The sequence below is a fragment of the Anolis carolinensis genome, chromosome 6, assembly GCF_035594765.1.
Source record: "Anolis carolinensis isolate JA03-04 chromosome 6, rAnoCar3.1.pri, whole genome shotgun sequence".
Lineage (NCBI taxonomy): Eukaryota > Metazoa > Chordata > Lepidosauria > Squamata > Dactyloidae > Anolis > Anolis carolinensis.
The window spans coordinates 100,985,674-101,004,637 of record NC_085846.1 but is presented as its reverse complement, the minus strand read 5'-3'; the positions used below and the strand labels follow the sequence as shown (position 1 = coordinate 101,004,637).

Sequence of the window (18,964 nt, the reverse complement as noted above, 5' to 3'; positions counted from 1 at the left end):
CGGACAAGGTTAAACTTACCTTGTAAATCTTACCAATTGATACTAACAAACACCATATTTAGCACACGCAATACTGTGTGAGGACAGCTAAAAAGCAGGAAAGGAGTCAGAGTTTTCCAGTGATTTCACGTTATGCAACTTGTCACAACAAAGGCAAAAGATGTAGACACAGAATAACTAAGAACACTGAGGATCAATTACATGGGCAAAATCAGGAGGCACATCAAAAGCATCAAAACTTAGGAATAAGGTTTCAGCATACTGAATGAATTCAAATCAATACATCAATTGCAAAGCAGGCCTGCAGTACAGCAATCTTTCAGCAGCAGCCAGATTCTAAACTGGCAAATTTTAGGAATGTACAAGAACCTGTTGTATCAGGTTGTGACCAACAGCTTTTTGCAAAGAAAACCCACATTTATTTTGTAGTAGCAATAGTTTCTTTTTTATTTTTAATATACTTTAGGAAACAATATACAAAGCTGAGCTTTCTCACCATTGTCAAACAGCAAGATTCTCCAATTACACAAATTCAGCGTTTTGTGATGGCTAAGAACAGCAGTCAGCACCAGACTTGAACAGTTAGCTACAACAAACATCCTTTGAAATGAAATGTCATAATAGCAAGACAGGTAAAACCAGGAGTTAACATAAGACAACTGTTTGGGAGGTGTCATTGATCCTTGTTGAATGCCATTAAATATTTTATACACAATTTTGTATCTGCTTTTTTAAAAACAAAACCTCCCTTGAGGCTTTATTTTCAATACAAAAGTATTCAACAAGAATAGTTCTGATAAAGAATCCCCAAAGAGTTCAAATTCTAATATGTACTGACCAAAGGAAAATGAAAACCAGTGTTTCTTTGTTTTAAACATGTTTATTACAACAGATACAATTCACATCTGACTAGCTTCGTTTTCTTCTTTCCCTCCCCACAACCATGTTGACATGTTCGTTGGGCTGTTTCCTTATAATCTGAGAAAGGGATGTACTTTCAGCACACATGCCCAGCAGTACTACCAGTCCATTCTTACAGGGTGCAAATGGAAATACATTTCAATAATTTATACAAACAAGTGGGTTATGCTCAATCACTGCAATTTTAAGCTACTGTACACAGGAATGAAAAGATTATAGAAAAGTGCCATAGCAACAGTGCCTTAGGAAAGGAGGAAATTAGAAGAATTAAAAAAAACTGATAAAATCAGACCCTAGGATTTCAAGGGGGAAATGAACATAGAAAATGAGAACACTGCTCTGTAAAACAGAAATGGAAAAGCACTGCTCTTGATTCGGTGCAAGTGTGGAAACAGTTGTTTCATGATATTTTGTACATTACCCAAACTGTTTCAAACTGTTGCAGCCTTGAGACACATATCGCCTGGCGCTTGCATTGTATTTTAGAAAATGCAAGATTTTTGAATGATAAATTAACTAAAAAAAGAGAGAGAGAGAGCTAATTTTGCAGACAGGTTTACATGTAAAAGGCTAGGTATTTAGCCACCTCAGCATTGATTAGTTTTGGATGTCTAAGCTCTGATACACATGGCTTCCCATGGCTTCACTCTACAAAACATATTTACAACGTGAAGAATACATCTACAAGAAATCTACATTTCAAGGGTTTTACAAATCTTCCTTGTATCCTTCCCCTGAATGACACCCCTCGTGTCCCCTTTCCCATGTCATTTTCTTTTGCCCAACTCAACGGTCCAAAGTCTACTCATATGCAGCTCAAAAATGTTAAGACTGGGCAACCAGTTTTACAGTTCCTGTACTCAAAAACCCATGTGCAATTATTCACAACTTTTCACACCATGAAGGAATTCTGATTCTTTAGTTTTTCAAGTTCTTTAATTTGTTGTCTCAAAAATAGTATCCTACAAAGGAAAAGAAAGTAATTAGCTATTGTTAGATGAGCAATTTTATTCCAGAATTAGTACTTTACCAAACATGCATATTTTTTAGTTTGTTATGCAGTCTACATCAGCTGATATATAAAGAATGTGTATGCTTTTTTAATTTAAAAAAAATGACAAAATTGCTGGGCCTAGAAATGGCTGACCTACCTTAATGGTACACATAATGGGCTAAATAATTGTTCAAGATCCGGGAGCACACAAGGCCACCTTCAGTAGTTCAATGGCTGTGGAGGGAGGTATTACGCCTGTTTAAGTCAGTATCATCCTGTGTGTTAAGCTGTCACAGTTTTTAGCTCCTGTCTGAACACTTGGGAATGTAGTTCAGTAGCTATTCATGCTTAGCAAAGTTATGAAACCAAAAATCACATGAAAGATTTAGGATATCAACATGATGCAACCATAATGAAGTCTTACCTTTGCTCACGCAAAGTTGCTTGAATTTCACATACTCGAACTAAAGATCTTAAGTTTTTTAATTCAGTACAAATTTCAGACATGTGTACACTCCCCATGTTATGAGCTTCTTCACGTAATCTTGATGCCTAAAATAATAATAATAATAATATAAAACTTTATTTATATACTGCCCTATATCCCGGATGGGACTCAGGGCGGTTTACAGTCATAAAAGCAACACAAACATTACATAACAACATAATACACATTATTAAACAAAGTAAAATAATACAATTATAACAATAAATGACACTTACATGGCCAGATCAAGGGGACGGGAACCATAAACCCAATATATTAAAATGTATCATTTTAGGCTAGGGAAATCTTGTGCAATATATTCAGGCTCAGAAATCGGCGGTAGTCCAATATAATTACTCAAAAACCTGCCGACACCACCAGGTCTTCAGTTCCTTACGGAAACTGGATAATGCAGGGGATTGCCTGATCTCTTTTGGCATTCCAGAGCCGGGGGGCCACTGCCGAGAAGGCTCGTTCCCTCATCCCCACCAGCCGCACTTGAGACGGTGGTGGGAGCGCGAGAAGAGCCTCCCCGGAAGATCTCAAGGTCCGCACTGGCTCATAGGAGGAGATGCGATCACGGAGATAGGTAGGGCCCGAGCCGTAAAACAAGAGTTAAATGTTGTTATATTTTTGGAGCACTTGCAAACAACAGTATTATTGTACGTTAATGTTGTAAGATTTATCCGCTACCACTGTGGATAAATTCAAACACTTAATAGCAATCCTTAGACTATTCCGAATGATCTCCATACTCCTGGAGATATCTTTACCACCAAACAGACAAGACGAACCAAAATCAGAAGGAGTTCAAGAAAATTGAGGCAGTAGCAATTTGTGACACCAGGTTTCTCCAAAGCAGATAAAGAAGAGCCTTAAATGAGCCTTTTTATGCACTTTTAGTGGATACAAAATTCCACATTCTGGCCTTCTCCAAGCCTCAAGAGACAATATTTTTGGCCCACAGGACGTACTTTCTTAAAGGAGATGGACAAAGCCATAGTAGGCCACTGGAATCAAATTACCAAGACAAGCCAAAATCAACTGACTAGTCCAAGTCAAGCCAAAAGTCAGAGTTCAGAACTAAGCCAACTTAAAAACAGATGGAGGAAAGCCAAAATGCATTACGGCTAGTGAAATACCAGACATACAGTTGAATAAACAAACACCTCAATAATTATCCTTCGATAATGCTGTGAATTAAAATGAACTTAGGGTTACCACAAGAATTAGGCTAGTTACATGGACCAGGAGAAGTGAGGCTACTGAACAAATGCTTACGCTTGAGCTATAGAGATTATTATTGTTGTTCTTTTATTATATTTCTTTATATCCCATTTTATCTCCTCAAAGGGGACTCAAAGCGGATGCCCAAATGATTCACTGTGTAAGAGTGTGAGCCACAGAGGCCATGAAGAACCATAAAATGCGAGAGGCTAAAAACAGTGCCAACCTATTATTATTAAACTGAAAAAGCAATCCCAAAAACTTGGTCAGCCTATTCAGGAATCAATGTGAGTACCTTACCTTAACTCTTATTGAAAAAGGAACCATCCCCTTCTCTGTGTAGAGTGGCGAAGGACTAGAGCTCAATCCTTCCCAGGAGAACTATGGTGTCATTTCTGGCCTTTCTGAATGCCTAGCTGACCCTCTGAAGCAACACTGGTGCTTTACCCTCTCCTTGGAATGACCCTCTACTTATCCATATCCAAATCCATAATATTGTCCCCAAAACCTGCCCTCAACTTAATATATGAGATCAACTTATACATGCCATATACTGTGATTTGTCAAAGCAGCATGTTTCATCAATGAAAAAGCAAGGAAGCCTAACCTTAAATCTAAACCAAGAAGCCTTCAAGAAAAATACCTGTAAGAATTTCTACCTTTTGCTATCCCTTCAATCTTTAGTTATTCAAAGGTAAGACACACATCAGACCAGTTAGCTATTCAACCAATTTAACTGCCTTCTTCCTAACTGAAAATTTCTAACTGCCAGTTAGAATGTATTGCTTCTGTATTCTATAACCAAGGAAGCCTCTCTCTTGACAGACACCCCTTAGGAAGAAATCAGACATAAGAAAACACTGCAGTGTGTGATACTTAAGATATTTGTGTTTCATAATGGTATGCTCATTCAAAATAGTTTTGTTATATTGCCAGCACTTCTACTGAAACAGTTTATGAGCAAGTAACTTCCACAAAGCCCAGCTCATCCAAATTTGAAAACCACAACAAGACTGGTGCTCTCCCTTTTTACTGTGTAAAAAAACAACAACTTTTCTCCAACTTCTTTCCAAAACAGTATCCTGATATTCAAGCTGAAAGAAAAAGTATAGCTATATTTTCTAATCCAGTATTATCCAAAGGCATCCTAATATTACTATGCTATAGTTTATGGAGTCCTAGAAGCAAATGGTTCAATCTCAATGCAAGACAAAAATTATGTTACTCTTAACCTAAAATGAGCCCTCTTGGGGTTGCTAATTTAAAATTCAGGACCTATAGTGCAGCTCTGCAAATGGAGACTGCAAAGGCACACACTCCACCTCTGCTCCAATTGTTTGTCATTATAGACAAAGAGGCTCTTGGCTTCAAAGGAAGTAGAAGTAATGGCTTCCTGTTGTCTGCTCTCTTCCCACTTTTCTACCAAAGTGGAAGAAGATGCATAGAAATACACTACAGTGCTATGTGGCCTATGTACACGGCATTCTTTCAACTGGCTTTTTGACTTACGGTAAATGTTGATAGTCCTCTGATGGTTGCTATTACTGAGGACAAATGGTTCTGGAAATTCAGCAACTAGTAAATTAAAAAGCCAAAGACATGTATTTCCATGCTCAATCACTGGATTAGAATGGGAAAAATTAAATGTTTCCTGACTAAAAATTTAAGGCATGTTTTTCTGCATCAAACAATAAAAATACTTTCTCCAGCCTATCTTCCGCTCAACCACACTTAAGTAAAAGAATGACTTCATTTTTCAACTCCAGAAATGGAAATACAAGCTGCTGAGTAATTCTTTTAAAGACCACTGGAATGTAAACATGACCTGGGAAAAGTAATCATACTAACATGAAACTGACATTGCAGAATATGCACTCACCTGCTTTTCTGCATGATCGGCAGGCCATCCTTGAACATGCTTTATAAGATTTTCATTGAAATGTGCAGCTAATGTGGGTGTTAATGAGCACGTAGGTCGTGCAGATGCATTCTGTGGTGCTGTCGCATTTGAAGCACTTGTACTGGAGGTATGATTTGGACCAGGAGATGGACTTCTCTGACTACTGCAAGCAAAAAAAGGTAAAAGGAAGTAGTATTTGTTGAGTTACAAGTTCTTACTAGGCTGTTCAGCAATATAAATCTATGTGGAAAGTTCAAGACAAAAATTACACTATGTAACACAATTTTTATTCTTGGGTTATAAATGTCATTTCCTAATTGGTTCTACCATGGATAAATGGAAAAAGTTTATTAAACTGCAAAAACTTTGTTTTTGCGGGACATCCTGCAGCACATTTATTTTATAGAGACTCAACCAATTCAACATAGTTTGTGGCAACTACAAAACTAAGTTTCTGGAATATAACAACTACTTTCAAAGTAAGTGCTGCACAATTAAACAGGAAATAACACTTTCAAACTAGGAACAGATCTGTTTCAAATTTTGTTACATAGTGTTATTATCTATATCTGTATCTATATCTAATCTAAATCTAAATCTATCTAAATCCATAATAAAAGTGAAAACCCGTATGTGTGTATGTGGCACGGGTGTCTGCTCACACAGACAGCCTCTGGTCTCCACAAAGTTCCCAGTGCTGAGAGTTCCCAGTGCTGACAGCCAGCAAGTCACTCCTTTGCACTGACATTGAGGTTACAGCGAGCACCATGAACATGCAGCCCAACCCCTGCAAATGTCCTCCCCAAACACTACGGCCCACCACCCAAGGAATGCTTTCATTTGGGGACCATTTCATCCTAGATTTTGCTTTTTCTTCCACCACAGGCAGGCATCTCAGGGTTCTCCATTGCTGTGGAATTTGCATGACCCTGCCTACTGCCCTTACCTTTCAAATCTGTCTGCAGAACAAACAGAGCAGAACTGAGCTGCGACTAAACTTACTGGAGGAGTTTGGGGATTGACTGCACATGGTGGAAGTTGTAGTTCATCCTGCATCAAGTCAGAGTACTGTGACTCCTACTGGGGAATTTAGAGGAGTTGTAGTTCACCTACACCCAGAACGCTATGAACCCAATGATGGGTCTGGACCAAACTTGCCATGCATTCCTGATGTGCCCAGATTTGAATACTGGTGGGTTTGGAGGGGAATTGCCCTGGACATTTGGAGTAGTAGGTACTGGGATGTATAGTTCACCTGCAATGAATGAGCACTTCGAACCCCACAGATGATGGACCAGGACCAAACTTGGCACACAGAGCCCCCATAACCAATACAACATAATGGACAAGTTTGGGGGAAAGGGAGTTATAGTTCACCTGCATCCAGAGAAACAGTGACCCCCACCGACAATGGACCAGGACGACACTTCGCACAGAGAACCCTCATGACCAACTGAACATACTGCAGGTGTTTGAGGGAAGGGACCTTTATTTGGGGAGTTGTAGTTCACCTGCATCCAAAGACCACTGAACCCAGCCAATGACGGATCTGGACCAAACTTGGGACACAGACTCAACATTGCCTGATGTGGATACTGACAGATGTTTCGGGGCAACTGCCTTGGGTCTCTGGGAGTTGTAGTAGTTCACCCCCATCCAGAGAGTACTGCAGCCAGGCGATGATCAGCCAACAACATATCTGGACCACACTTGGTACACAGGCCCAAAATGGCCAACTTTTAATACTGGCAGGGTTTGGGGAGGATTGAGCCACGATTCTGGGAATTGTAGTTCACTCACTCCAAACTGAGAATACCTAACATTCAAAGACAAATAATGCCATTTTCAAATAACCGAGGAATCGCCGGATTCCCAAACTAGTATAAAATAAAATCATTAGATACATGAACACAACCTGAGTACCCCTTATCCAAAATGGCTGGGACCAGAAATTGGATTTGGGGGCTTCTTTGGATTTTGGAGCATTGCAGACATTATGAGATAATTTAAGATGGGACCTAAATCTAAACACAAATAAGGTGTATTTATGTTTCATATACACCTTATAAACATAGCCTGTGTGCACGAAATAAAGTTTGCATAAATTGAACCATCAGAAAGCAAAAGTATCACTATCTCAACCAGCCATGTGGACAATTTGGGAACATTTTGGAATTCCAGATCAGGGATGCTCAAACTGTATAACAGAGAACTGTTTCAATACCAAGGTGGGGCAGCTCAAAGTTAAATAACCAGTATGGACAAAATGGCTACTAGGCAACCACCAGGTCATTAAGAGAGTATTATTATTTTTTCTTTTTTTAATTGTGCTGAAATAACAGTGTCTTAGAATATTTCCACATTGAAGCAAACTTCTCTTCATATCTACATCCTGCTAATTAGCAAAGATTGGGTAATACATCCCGTTTAGGCTACTGCAACGCACTCTACGTGGGGCTGCCTTTGAAGACTGTTTGGAAGCTACAATTAGTCCAATGAGAGGCAGCCAGGTTAATAACCAGAGCGGCGTACAGGGAGCACACTACTCCTCTGTTATGCCAACTCCACTAGCTGCCGATCAGCTACCAAGCACAATTCAAAGTGCTGGCTTTAACCTATAAAGCTCTAAATGGTTCCGGCCCAGCTTATCTGTCCATACGTGTCTCCCCCTATGACCCACCTCGTAGTTTAAGACCTCAGGCGAGGCCCTGCTCTCGCTCCCGCCAGTTTCACAGGTGCGGCTGGCAGGGACAAGGGACAGGGCCTTTTCAGTGGTGACTCCCCGCCTATGGAACGCCCTCCCAAGTGAAGTCAGGCAGGCTCCCTCCCTCTTATCATTTCGTAGGAAAGTTAAGACCTGGCTGTGGGACCAGGCCTTTGAACAGCAATAGCAGCACTAAGTATTGTTATGTGTGCTGGAACTCAAACTGACAGACTCGTATTTTAGACCTGATTGTGCCCATCTGCTTATTTATTATTGTATTTTATGAATGTTGTTGTAATTAACTAGCTAACTGATTTCAATTGACTCACATTGTATTATATATTTTTTATATTTGTGTTTTATTGAAAGCCGCCCTGAGTCCCCTTTTGGGTGAGAAGGGCGGGATATAAATGCTGTAAGAAATAAATAAATAAATAAATAAATAAATAATAACACCTTATAACTAACTATGATTATATTTGTAAGTTATCAGATTTCTCTCTTTGTGTACACTCTCCCAAAATATGTTAAAACATGTAACGTAATTTAATTTCAAAGTCTGAAATAGTTATTTAACAACCTATGATTAATAGAACAACAAGACAAAGTAAGTACTAGAATTGTGCAAATACGTATAGGGTGGGAGGGAAGGAAGAATAGCAGGGCCTTCTTTGGTTTCAACCCAATGCTGTTTCACTTGACTTAGATACAAGAGAACAAAACACTACCTAAATATTTCTTATTAGGCTTAACAAGGCCTATTCACCTATCAGCAAAACATGATTCCTTGACATCACAGGACTCAAAAGAAAGGAATATTTGCAGAGATCCTCCCAGGAGTTTCCTTTCTATGAAAAGCAAAACCTACAAGTAATATTAAAATATCATTCAGCAATCTGATGCTATTTAAATGTAAGGAAAACCAAATGGAAAGAACTAGTGAGGAATGTCTTATCACTCAATGGTTACCACTTGCTTCCAAGTAATCAGTACTAATATATCAGACACATTGAGCCACATAATTCAAATGGGGGGGGGGGGGTGAGGATCATCCTGAAAGCACAAGAATGAGAAAACTGATACAATTAATATTTGATTGTAAAACAGGTATCATCATAAAACAGCAATTTTATTCATTTTATCTACAGTAGTAAAATGAATTAAATTACATCTTAATACAACTTTCCTATAATAATTTTTCCCCTCCTCAACCCTTCCTGAAGCAAACAGTCTCATGAATACTTCATTGTGGCAAGACGTCACATACTTAAAATATAAATTCCACGAGAAAACAACTTTCAAACTAAACTATATAGAGACTGCTGAAGTCTCCCCTTTTTTCACCAGCTTTCTCCCTAGTTTCCTCCTCCCCTTCCCATGCACCTTTTCACTCACCTCCCCCGTTTCCTCTTCAGCCACAACTAAGTGTTAAACAAAGATAAATACAGAGAATAATTGGCTATTAGATACCTAATCTTTTTTAAATTAAAGATATTACAAACTCATTTGGAGTTCTTTGATTCACACATGTAATTTTTTTTACCATGGATCTTTACAGACGAAGACTTCTTGATTGGAAGTGGGAAGGCCGAAAGAAAGGTTACATAAAGATTCTGTAGAATAGATGCTGAAGGACTATCAGGACATAAATTGAGTCTCTTGATGTCAAGATAAGCTTAATGACAGGGGGGATATGTTAGAAAGCCTAATAGTGTCAAGCAAATGAAAATTAGTGGCTTTCTCTTGACAGCAGGTTCAGTGGCCTTGTTGATGTTCTGCCACTGAAGGGCCTTCACAGTCAAGATGCTCTTTTCCTAGAGACTTATGAAGTCTATGTGCTGCTTATCCAAGCTATAAGTAGGAATGAGCACTGGATTGAGGTAGCTTTCCCATATGTGAAATACACCACTTCAGAGCTACAAACCACTTAAAGAGGCTGCTCAAATCAGTTGAAAAAGATAATACTGACATCAGAAGAAACAGAAAAGGTCCAAGGAAGAAAAAGAAAGACTACTCAAATATTCTGATGAAAAGCCAAATGGCCAGCTAGGGCTTGCTTATAAACATGAGTGCGGGGAGGGGCTGGGCTGTAGCATAGCTGGTTAATCGCCAGTAACAATAGATCACTGCCGACCATAAGGCTGGCAGTTTGAAGCTCAAGTCAGATTGAGCGCCTGACTGTTAACCTATCTCATTGTTCACCTAAGCAGTTCAAAAACACCTGAGCTGTGAGTAGAGAAATTAGGCACCACTTAAGCGGGAGGTATTTTATAACACCATAAAAATGCAGGTGATCAAAGAACAAGGAGGGAAAACTCTGCAATCAAAAAGGGCTTGTCATCATAGCAGATGGGAGCGACAGCACCCCTCTGTCCAGAATCGAGCATAACCTCCAGGCACTGAAGTTGGAAAATGCCAAAATACCTCTATCTGTCTGTCTATCCTGTATAAACAGCATTGAATGTTTGCAGTGTATGTGTGCACTGTGATCCACTCTGAGTCCCCTTCGGGTGAGAAGGGCAGAATATAAACACTGTAAATAAATAAATAAATAAATGCCACCCAAAATGATCACTCTGCTTCAAACCTTTCTCAACAATGTCCTAAGCAAGCAAGCCATTTGTGTGAGTAACAGTCTACTAAGATGTTACAGATTCTGATTATAATAGATGAGGAGTGTTTAATCATGCACGTCCTGTAGCTAACAAGTAACAATGTTATTTAGTCATAAAATGACACTAATGCCTAGCTAAAAAGTTGTACTGGAAGAAAGGAAAGTAATCAACAGCATGAAAAATCCTGTTTTAAACTATATGGCAGCTATTTCCTTGCACAAAACTATTGATAGTTATGGAAAAAAAACCAGTGTGGAAGTCAACAAAGACCAAAGGTAACTAAGCACCCCAAGCACTATAGTAAGAGATATTCAAGTGTTAATAAACAGACTTGAATCATTTGAAGATTAATATGTTTTATTTGAGTTTAGGTTTTCATAGACTGAAGTCTACTTTGAAGGATGCAGCAGCAGTCCATAGAAGCCTATGCCAAATAAAAAGCAACATAAGGCTCTTGGCTGCTTTTGATGCAACCAGGTAACATGGCTATTTCACCTCGAAAGTAGAAATGGTACCTTGGATACCATTTGATGGAAAAACTGGATACATACTTTAAAAAACAAAACTTAGAGCTGCTCAATTATCAACCTTTCAAAATATTATGACAATTCACATTGCAAGTTATCACAGAAGCAAGTACGTAAGAGCAAGTAAAAGAAAAAAAACACTGAGCCTGATGGAAAAACACTGGTCTTGTTCAGACAATTAAGATCCTAGCTTTATAAGTGAAGAAGTACTGGGTGTCTTTTTCCAAGAGTGAACAATACACTTAACAGAATCTCCTATTATGTCAGAACTAGAAAATGATGTTAATGGATACTGGACAAACAATTCTAAATTTGTAGATATGCAACAAGTTGGCTTTATAATTTTCACTTCTCTTGTCAATTAAGGCCCAATATATACTGCCATATAATGCAATTCCAAACTGCAATATATGCAGTGTAGATGGGGCCAAGGATTCCTAAAAATCTAATTTTATATAAGAGTATGTACAGAGCTATTGGAAGTGAATTCCTTGGTTTAGGAACAGCCACTGAGAAAGAATTCAGAAGTAAAAACCCTTCAGAAATGAATTGATCTGACTTATATAAGAAATTAGATAAAATTAACGTATGAATAAAATGCATATGAAATTGACAGACTGAAAACAGCCAGAGTCCTTCTATACTTTGGTTGAAAATTGAGACCTATGAGGCCTAAAATATTTTGGAAACATGGAAACAGATAGATCAGTCAGCTCTCCCCCAGTTAATTTATTCTTATTAGCCAAAACAGCCAGCAGGGGGAAGAAGAGAACCGTGATCTAGTAAAATTAGTGACCCAAGTCCAGGAAAATAATTTTGAAAATTCAAAACAATATCAATGAGAGAAACAAAAGAGAAATAAAAGCAACACTGATAGAAACAATATTTTAAATGGATCCTTACACTTGATACAAGTCCTAAAAATAAACTACAACGGGAGCATTATCAGCAGATACTCACAGCATAAGATTCTTCAAGGCAATAGAAAGAAAGTATAATTTCAGACAACAGAAAAGCATTTGCACTATGCATTTTTATGATAGGTTGTGGCAAGAAAGAAGTGGGTAGAAAAGGGTTCTCTGTATGTATTCAATATAAGCTCTCTGCTCTCAAAAGTTCTCTTAGGCTTTATTCTATACACACAAACCACCAATACATAGGAAGTAACTGCTTCCTTTGAGCATAATGGATGAAACCAATCTTCCTTTGAGAGCCAGAAGATACAATCTTCAGTAGAGAAAGTTTATTTTGGTGTGTATGTAGGAGTGGGGTGGGCTTGGATCTTATTTTATGTGATAGTAATTAACAATAACAAAATAGTAATACAGTTTTATAATGTTAGTTTCAAAGCTTAATATCTCAGCAGGGTATTCTGTCTAACAATATATGCTATTCTCTTCGTTAATCATCCTCTTGAAAACTTCAGTTTGGAAATACTACTGTACTGACAACACGAATTCCTAATTACCCACAGAGAAATTGCATGATACAGAAACAGTGACCTGTGTTGACCAACCTGCACAAAGATATTGTCCAGATTTATTAAAAAATTCTTATATAAAAATTCACCAACAACGCAGTTCAGATTACTGAAAATGAAAAAAAAAATCTATTCAGTTATATTTGTAAAAGAATCCAATCTGAAATGCCTGCACAATAAAATAGTATCCCTGATTTATCATCTGCGTTTAAAATGTATCTTTTAAAATACTAAATAGAAATTCACCTTTCACCTTGAAATTAGTATGATAGCACCAACTGGCATTTCTACACAGGAAAGCTACACTAAAATATTCATGCAGGTGTCCATACAGAAAATTCTACATTTCTTTATGCCCATGAAATAGAAAATAGTAATAAAACTGTGTAAGGAAGTGCTGCATCACTTTTCTTTTTAATTAGCAGAATTTCAGGCCTGCCCTATTTTTAAGGGAATGTTATTTTCAGACCATTACGTTTTTGTACCTCACAATACATACTAGCTTTTATACATAAAGTGGCATAACACTCAATGGACAGTTCAAAATTCCTTCAAACAATCAAACAAAAAAGAATGTATAAGGAGTTCAATGCACATAAAAAGCTTTGCAAAGATTCTGAAGAGCCACTAATAACAGTAGATGAGAACAAATTCAAATTTGGCACCCCCAAACTGGTCTACCATTAGACACAGAATTGCCAAATGACAGAAAAGCCACCTGCAGAAAGTTAGCAGCTGATGCCATGCATAGGCAATTATTGTAACTCAGAACCAGAGACACCATGCCAAAGTGCTTCGGATCAGAAGTGTTATGTATCTTTTTGGATTTTAGAATACCCAAATTTGCATATGCTGTATGTACATAGTGAAATTTCATGGAAATAGGACCCAAGCCTAAACACAAAATTTCACTTCTGTTTCATACACACCTTATACACGTAGGCAATTTTATACAAGATTTTTTTATAACATTGTGGATAAAACGAAGTTTGTGAACACTGAAAGCATAGGTGTCACTATCTCAGCCATTGATGTAGATAGCATTAGATTTCTGAATACAGGCAGTTTCCAAGTTACGAACAAGATAGGTGCTACAGGTTTGTTCTTTAGTTGAATTTTTACGTTGGAACAGGTGCATTTTAAAGATTAACTCCACACACACACACCCTATATATAGATTTCACTTTCTGTCTTTGTGATCACTGGATTTTGAAAAATTAGGGTTGTTGTGGAAACAAGGATTGGTGATAAAGTTTCAGAGCAGACCCCTTTTCCCCATGATAACTCTTTCAAGAGTGAACTTCCCTTCCTAGGGGTAGATGTCTCTCACTACCTGTTGTCTCACCCTGTTCATAACTATGAGTCACTTGTAAGTTGGGTGTTTGTAACTGAGGAACTGCATGTACAGTAGTCTCGCTTATCCAACATTCTGTATTAGCCAACACAATCTACCTTTTAGTAGTCAGTATTTCTGTAGTCAATGTTTTCAATACATTGCAATGTTTTGGTGCTAAATTCGTAAATACAGTAATTACTACATAACGTTACCGTGTATTGAACTGCTTTTTGTCAATTTGTTGTAAAACATTATGTTTTGGTGCTTAATTTGTAAAATCATAAAAAAATTTTACGTTTAATAGGCTTTTCCTTAATCCCTCCTTACATTTTCGCTTATCCAACGTTCTGCGGGCCCATTTATGTTGGATAAGTGAGATTCTACTGTACTTCAAATATTGGAATTCCAAAAAAGGGATGCTCAACTTGTATATCCAAATGTAGGCAGTTAGCTTTGTCAGGATATTTGCATGTGTGCATACACTTTTATAAGCATTAAAATCACTTGACCCTATTGTGTCTGAAAGAACTTGCCCCAATTAAGCAAGTGCCTGTACGACTGTTTTGCTTCTACAAAAATCTACCATCTAGAAACCCCACTAATGCTGCAGACAATACACTGTCCTATTTTTAACTATTCGGGTTAAAAAGGATTACTTTAATTTTAGCAGCATGTTTATGTCAACTAAATAGTTACTTTTCATACCAACAACTACTTTTACAAATCCACCTGACATAACATGTTCTGTTTGACAAAATGCTAGTTAATATTTAAGCTCAATAGTATCTGAAGAATCCAGAACTATTAATTTACCAACCACATCATATGTCTTGAAGAACAAGATTTAAGAAAAATATACTTTCTTCCATTCAAAATATAGACTGCTTTCACATTCAAAGGATCTGACATTCTTTCATCCTAAACAACATCAGGTATCTTTCTGAAACATCATGTGTCAAGACACTTTCAATCTGTGTATTGCAAATGGTAATGTGCAGCTTTGAAACAGGGTCAGAAATTTTACAAAGCTAGTTACAACGACCAATTCAGCTTTACATTAACAGCACTGTTGAGGGACTTTAAGCAAAACTGAACCTACTAGCTTCACAGACCATATATAAAAGCCCACAAAACTAAATTTCATATGTAACAGAAGGTTGGAATGCAGGAAAGGTGTTAACATTTTGTTCTTCATATAATTAATAAAATACCAAAATCTCAGAATGGACAGATATCAACTCACTAAACTGAAACAACTTGAATAATTAAATGATGTATCATTCTCTTTCATCACACTCCATACATATCCCATATCTGAGCAGATTTCTGGAAGGTGGGAGCAGAAATTGAAAGACAGAGGAACAGAAAGAAAAATCCCATTATCTGATCCTAGATATAATTCTGAGACTGCAATTCACATGCCACCTTGAAAGAAAAAACCTAGACAAGATATATTTGCAGAAGAGAGAGCATGCAATTCAAAGTGACGCACTAAGAAATCAGCATTTTCTAGAGTGTATGGTGAAATCAAAACACGAAAACAATGTAAATTTTACCTCGAACGCTGAAGACTTCGAGGAGAAGCAGGTTCATGACCTTGCTGTTTATCAGCAATCACTGGCTGCTGAGATGCTGACTGTGAAACTGGTCCTTGCTTAACACCTGAAGTAGTAACCTGAAAGGTCCAAATTTGGTCAGATTTCTGTATTACTCAAGATAAACAAAAGTCCCTAACCTCAGGATCAAAACTAGGATGTTTCCTGCTCTTCGTGCATATGATGTCAGAAAAAACAGCGAATAATATTACAGAAATTTGTACTAAAGCATGTATAAAGCACACTGAATATTCTTAAAGTGTTGCATAATTATCCCAGCAGACTGCATTGGTAATCCCTGTAAACCAGTGTTTTCAAACTGTGCTCTTCCAGATATTTTGGACTTTGACTCGCATAATTCCTGGTGCAATGGTTGAGATTTCTGGGAGTTGAAATCCAAAACACCTGGAGGAGCACAGTTTGAGAAACACTACTGTAAACAAAAGATATACTTCCAATAACTCTGCAAAGCAGGCCAGTGCTATTAGGATGAAAAGAGGTTAAGGCTGCCTGCTGAGCTCCTGACTAAGATCTGAATGAAAACTACCAGCTCACACAGAGCCACCCTTTCACATCAATAGTGATAGATTTTGTAGCATGGTTGCTCTCTTCTTCTTAGTCATGCAGGCCTTTGGGATTTGGTGGGCTTGTGTTTTTATCTTGTTTTTACTTTTTTTAAAACAGTGTTTAATTTTTTTATTATGTCTGGTGTTTTTATACAGTCTTAATCATCTGTTTTTAACTAAATTCTCATTCAATCGTTTTTAAACTTTTGTGTCAATAATGGTTTAAACCAGTGGTTCTCAACCTGTGGGTCCCCAGATGTTTTGGCCTTCAACTCCCAGAAATCCTAACAGCTGGTAAACTGGCTGGGATTTCTGGCAGTTGTAGGCCAAAACACCTGGGGACTCACAGGTTGAGAACCCAGTGGTTTAAACCATATCTTGCTTTTTAAATGCTTGGATGCTATCTAGAGAAAGGTGGGATACAGATCAAATAAATATAACAATTGTGCAAATTCAAAATAATTTGAAGACAACTATCAGACAGAATACTGACATTGGTATACCTTTAACTTCTAATTTGATATATAAAACAATGACATAATGTTTTAAATATTGAAAACATTCAAATGCTAGCATCTCATGCCTGTGTTCATAGTCAGTAGAAACACAGTGTCACTACTAAAGCCAAAACTCATTAAAATCTTACCTTTGGCTGTGATGATACAGGGGGTGTATTTATCAAAGGTTTCAGAGGAACTGGGTTAGTCTGAGGCGTGCTTATCCTTGGAGAGACATATGACCTTGGTGATGAGGCATCCGATGTTAAAGACATTGGGGACTGATTAGATGGCTGAGCTGTGAATAAGACCATTATAATTTTATAAAATCCTAAGGAATTTGCACAAACATTCAAAAATATTTTATGGGAAATGCCAGAATGGAATAAGAAGAGTGGGATGACCTATGGTTGAATGAAGAGTAAGCCAAAAGACTCAAACAGAAGACACTACCTAAGATACTAAAAGTTTTAAATTAATAGACAATATGCAGCATCAGCAAAACAATTTCTTTTACAGTACTGTTTGTGAAAACGTTTAAATGATGTGGATTGTCTTTAACTACCTTTGGGGGATATGCGCAAACTGCACTGGTTTTCCTTAAATTGTTTTACCACGTACAATGTAAATCTGCTACCATGTACAAGCCAACTACCCGCACAAACAGAACCTGTATAACTGGCTATACACTTGGGCCTCAAAGTGAGTGACAGCACTATCAAAATGGTGTCAGTGCATTAGTAAAAGTGAGGTTTAGCACAAATAATCCAAGATATTTTTGAGAAACATGAACAGTCAAGATGCAAGTACAACAGAATAGGTGGCTTGAGTCCCCTCTTCAACAACAAATGGATGCATGTTATGTCTCCAGTTGCCAATCACATTGACAAATATATATAGCCAACAAACAGATCACAAGCATCACAGTTTAAAAAGAAGTCCAAATATATATGAAACATGGTATCTCAACATTTTTCAGAGACAAAAAACTAACAATAAAATTCCATCAGAATGGATTTGTGCACCTTACTACATTACTATAGAATTCTCAGTGTCTCCATTGAGTTCTAATTACTGTAACATATGATTCAAAGGATCTTTAAAGGATCTATTTTACATATCCAGCTACCCTGAGTCCCCACGGGGAGATGGCGCAGGATATAAATAAAGTTTTGTTTTGTTGTAAATGCATATCCTTAATTACATTACCATTAGCTAATGTGGACACAGAATAGAACAAAATCAGAAATATGTTCATGCATGTAGGTTAGTTGAGAATGTATTTAGTGTAAATTTTGTTGACTTCAGCCAACACCAAGAGGCTTACTGAAAGGACAAATTCATTGAATAAATTCCGTAACAAAGTTCACGCTTTTCATCAGCCTGTTATTTTTTTATGCTACACTGGTCTAATAGCATCTCGGTTCATTAGATACCAACAGCCTACCCACACAGGACCCTAAACAGGAAATTCTAGAAGGAACAAGGAGCTTCCAAAATACCTTGTGTAGAAAGCTGTGCTGCCTGCGAAATCAGGGAAGTTATATTAAAAGCAGATGGTCCAGCAGTGAGAATTTTATGGAGTATAGACTGCAGAGAAGCTTGTGTCACAGCAGCTGTAAGAACTAATGATATATTACGATTATCAGTTTCATTTTAAGTCAACAATATATTTCTTTAAAATAAAAAAACCCAGCCAATATAATATTACCACATATAATGTATTCAACCTATCACACATTATTTCCTCCTCTCTTTATGCCACCTTTAGTGCAGGTATTCACTATTAATAGCTGTTGCTCCGGAAGAAACTAAACAGTAAGTGGCTCAGGAAAACAATGAAAGGCCTTGCTCTATTTCCTTCTTCTGCCCCTCTCAGGAAGGAATGACACTGCATATGACATATTGTTTCCAAAATAGTTTTCTCAAATTAATGTATTAGCAATAAACTGAATAGAATCAAGCAGGCACTTTGACCAAGAGGAGTCAACCAGTGAGCAACCATTGACATCTCAATAGTGATTCCATTTATTGGAAGTAGGGGGGAGCTGCATCTGTGTGCTGACTATCAGTTGGAAAACACACCACAAATAACCATATGCAAGCATGTGAAGA

The 18,964-nt window shown here is 37.5% G+C and overlaps 1 protein-coding gene across 3 annotated transcripts in view; it reads right to left on the bottom strand.

The window, feature by feature from the left end:
• Positions 1-417: 417 nt before the first annotated feature.
• wac (WW domain containing adaptor with coiled-coil) overlaps positions 418-18,964 on the bottom strand; it is a 58,751-nt gene continuing 40,204 nt past the window's right edge. For 2 of the 3 annotated variants that reach the window (XM_062958126.1, XM_062958124.1), the window contains exons 9-14: positions 18,352-18,474; positions 16,999-17,147; positions 15,748-15,866; positions 5,509-5,692; positions 2,340-2,467; positions 418-1,883 (exon numbers count right to left, since the gene is read on the bottom strand). In XM_062958126.1, coding sequence (XP_062814196.1) covers positions 1,814-1,883; positions 2,340-2,467; positions 5,509-5,692; positions 15,748-15,866; positions 16,999-17,147; positions 18,352-18,474 — 773 coding nt within the window. In that variant the 3' untranslated portion in view covers positions 418-1,813. Of the gene's footprint in view, positions 1,884-1,906; positions 2,150-2,339; positions 2,468-5,508; positions 5,693-15,747; positions 15,867-16,998; positions 17,148-18,351; positions 18,475-18,964 lie in introns of those variants that run through there. The other variant, XM_062958125.1, reaches the window with a different exon arrangement.